The 3261-nt window shown below is 42.8% G+C and overlaps 1 protein-coding gene across 1 annotated transcript in view; it reads left to right on the top strand.

Moving 5' to 3' along the window:
* Positions 1-3261, top strand: part of LOC105618974 (neurogenic locus protein delta-like) — a 41861-nt gene that overhangs the window by 33618 nt on the left and 4982 nt on the right. Inside the window, exon 3 of the mRNA XM_012200508.1 lies at positions 590-841. Coding sequence (XP_012055898.1) covers positions 590-841 — 252 coding nt within the window. The remainder of the gene's footprint in view (positions 1-589; positions 842-3261) is intronic.

The following is a 3261-nucleotide window of genomic DNA, read 5'->3' as shown; positions in this document are numbered from 1 at the left end:
GAGCCGCAACGTGGTATATACTCACTTACTCTCTTTGTGCCGGATGCGTGCCGACAGAGTAGCAATAGCGGACGAACGTCCGGTCTGCGCTCTCTCTCTCTCTCTCTCTCTCTCTCTCTCTCTACTTCTCTCTCCCGGAGGCCGATGCACTTCGATCGCATCATTGGGTGCAGCGGTGCACCTCGTCGCTCTGCCCCAGTGCCGTGGTTACCTCGACTAATTACTATCATATCGCGTTTCATTGTTGCAAACGCACCGTTAATTTGGCGATTAATACATTGATTTCTATTGATGTGTATCTACTCTATAAAATCTTCAAAGTAAAATCTAATTTTTGTTTCTCAAGAGTGACAAAGAGTGACAATTGAGCCAGTGAAAAAGAATGATTCGGTTATCAATGTTTAAATGTGAATTCTTTGATGATAATATTCGAGAATAACAACAGCGATACATTTCTAAGTTAATATAAAAAGGATTAATATATACAGGATGCCTTACTTGTAGCTTAAGATACGATATAAGATATAAAGAAATTTTGAGTAATTGGATCGAAGTCACTCAAACAGAACATGATTTTTTGGTTTTCCAGAGAAAGTATTGATCATGCGATTGACCACCCAGAAGTGGCTGGACGTTGATCCGGATTGGACCGTGGACGACTTCGCGAGTGCACACTCGCGAATAGAGTACGAATATAGGGTGACTTGCGCGCCGCACTATTACGGCAAGGGTTGCGAGGACCTATGCCGACCGAGAGATGACAACTTTGGCCACTATAGTTGCAGCCCAAGTGGCGAGCGCGTCTGCCTCACTGGTTGGAAAGGCGACTATTGCAACACCCGTAAGTACTATTTATCATTCTGATATAACCGTATTTTAGCGGTAGCGCGACACACTGGCCGCTATTTATTTCCGTGTTCTCACGACTGCACGCGCGCATCAGACATTTGTCCTATCTTTTCTCAGTTTGATTAGTAACGATAATAACCTTAGACTAAAAAGAACCTACTGGATAAGAGCTAATAAATAATCAGTGATGAATAAATCATGATGTGATTATAAAAGGAAATAATTAAAGACTACGACTGTTTGTACTATTATATTCTCCCGAACGCAATCTCGCATTTCTTCCAAGGATTTTGCGAGGCACGCGGTTATTAACAGGCAACGTTGCTGCCTCCGCGATCCCTACCGACGTCGAATATGCACGCTACCTCGGTAAACGACGATACTCTCGCGAATCGGCCGGCGCGGCGCGACTCGCCGAACCGTTCCTATCCTCGTGTTCTCTCTCGCTCCGCGTTCTTTCAAAGCCCGGCATCTCTCTCTGTGAAGGAGAGGCCCAGTGCAATCCGGTGGTGGTGCGCTGCAGCGCGGTGCGGCGCGGTGCAGCCGAGACTTCGAAGCGTGCAGCAGCTTCCCACGCTTGGCTCGCGCGTGTGCGAGTATCTCCTCTCTCTCTTCCACTCCCTTTCCTTCGTTCGAGAGCTCTCTTTCTTTATTCTTCTCCGTCGACTCGATCCTGCGGCATCTCTATCTTTTTCACTCTCTCGTACCTGCGAGCCGACCGCGACCTAATCCGTGTGCACGTGTAATGATCCGAGATTGTGTGAAGGAGGTGAGGGGGCAAAATCTGCCTTCGTGTGTGGTTCTCTCTCGCTCGCTCGCTCGCTCTATCTTTTTCGATCTTTCTCTTATTCTTCTCTCTTTCATTCTCTCTTTCTGCCGAGAGTCCGCGCGAGTCGAATGGAACGGCCGTGTCTGTTACCGGAGTCACAGTCATCGATGTCGGAGCTCCTGGCCTCTGATGTGTAGGTTCGCACCTGGTCCAACTATGTCTGACCTGTACGTACAAGGTACGTACAAAGGTGGTTTTATTCACGAAAAGGGCTTTACTAGCTAGTTTTGGTCTTCATTCAGTAAATCCAAGACTCGTTTTCAGATTATGTCGAATTGTCTGACCGGACAAAAGCTCCCTGACCGTGCTGAGTGTCCTCAAATGTCTTCAAATTTCGCAAAGAATGCGAGGAAAAGTTTGGGAAAAAGGCAGGGTATCGTTCTGTCTGCTTCATATTAGAACTGGAGTTTATATAACTTCAATTATAGAATCAAATCATTATTCCAAATATTGTTTTAAAATAATATAACTTGTATATTTTTACTTATATTTTATATAAAAGATAATATAAGTATCATAAATGTGTTTTCTATGTATATATTTTTGTATGTTTTAAAAAATATTCGTAGTTTCCATATCGATGATAATTCTATTTACATATTAATATATGAATCGATTAATGTCTCCGCTTGAATCATGTTCCTCGAGGTTTCCACTTTCCCACGAGTTTTCCTCGTTTATGCCAATTCTCAGATCCCGAATTCCAGACTCTCGAATCCGATTAAAGTGAAAGATCGATCGTAGGCGAAGTCTCCCCGTGTGTGGGGCCCGTCAGTCCCCGGTCGTTGCACTCGACGCCGACTGCTCGTGGCCGCCGCGATCGACAAAGTTCGCGCGTCGATTACTAATGGACTACTTTTCATTTCGTGGATATTTCTCACTATCGTTCGACGAATCAGTTATTCGAGCGATCTTTTTGAACTACTCTTTTAGAACTTGTATCGTATGCTGAATTCTTTGATATTGGAAATAGAACGATTTAAGAGAATTTAGAAATTTAATACAGCTAACGGTCTTCGTCAACATCTTTCTTTTAATTCGCATTACTTTTTTTTTGGTAGCAGAAAAAGCAAGATTACAAAAAAAAATTGATTTTGAAACGCATTTAATGAGGCGGAAAAAAACTTGATTGTCCGTTACCACAATATTCCTTACGATTATACAGTTTAACGGAGAAGCGGCAAAATCACTGTCGCGCTCTCGCTCGATGAGCAGTCGGCCGCAAAACGTCAGGAAGTACAACGATATAAATCACGAATGGCAGACTCTCCTTCGGAACGAGTCTCGCGAGAACACAAAAGGACTTTCACTTCTTCAGAATCTTAAAACGGCGATAATCTTGCATTCGATTTTGCTGCTTCCGCGATCTTGTATCTTTTCGAATCTTAAATCTTTTCACATTTTTTTAATACGTCTCCGTTATACATTATCGTGTTCGATGTTAATCTTCTAGATTATTGCTGTACAGAAATTTAATACTGTATTATTATGATGCTGTACTTTGCAGATGAATTTTGGAAAAAGTTGTTATCGAAGATTGATATCGTAAATTCATCAATATACTTTTTGCTTGTTTGGAACTG

Source organism: Atta cephalotes (genome assembly GCF_000143395.1).
Source record: "Atta cephalotes unplaced genomic scaffold scaffold00001, whole genome shotgun sequence".
Classification (NCBI taxonomy): Eukaryota; Metazoa; Arthropoda; class Insecta; order Hymenoptera; family Formicidae; genus Atta; species Atta cephalotes.
Note: the sequence above shows the minus strand (reverse complement) of the source record. Positions and strands in the feature narration are given on the sequence as shown.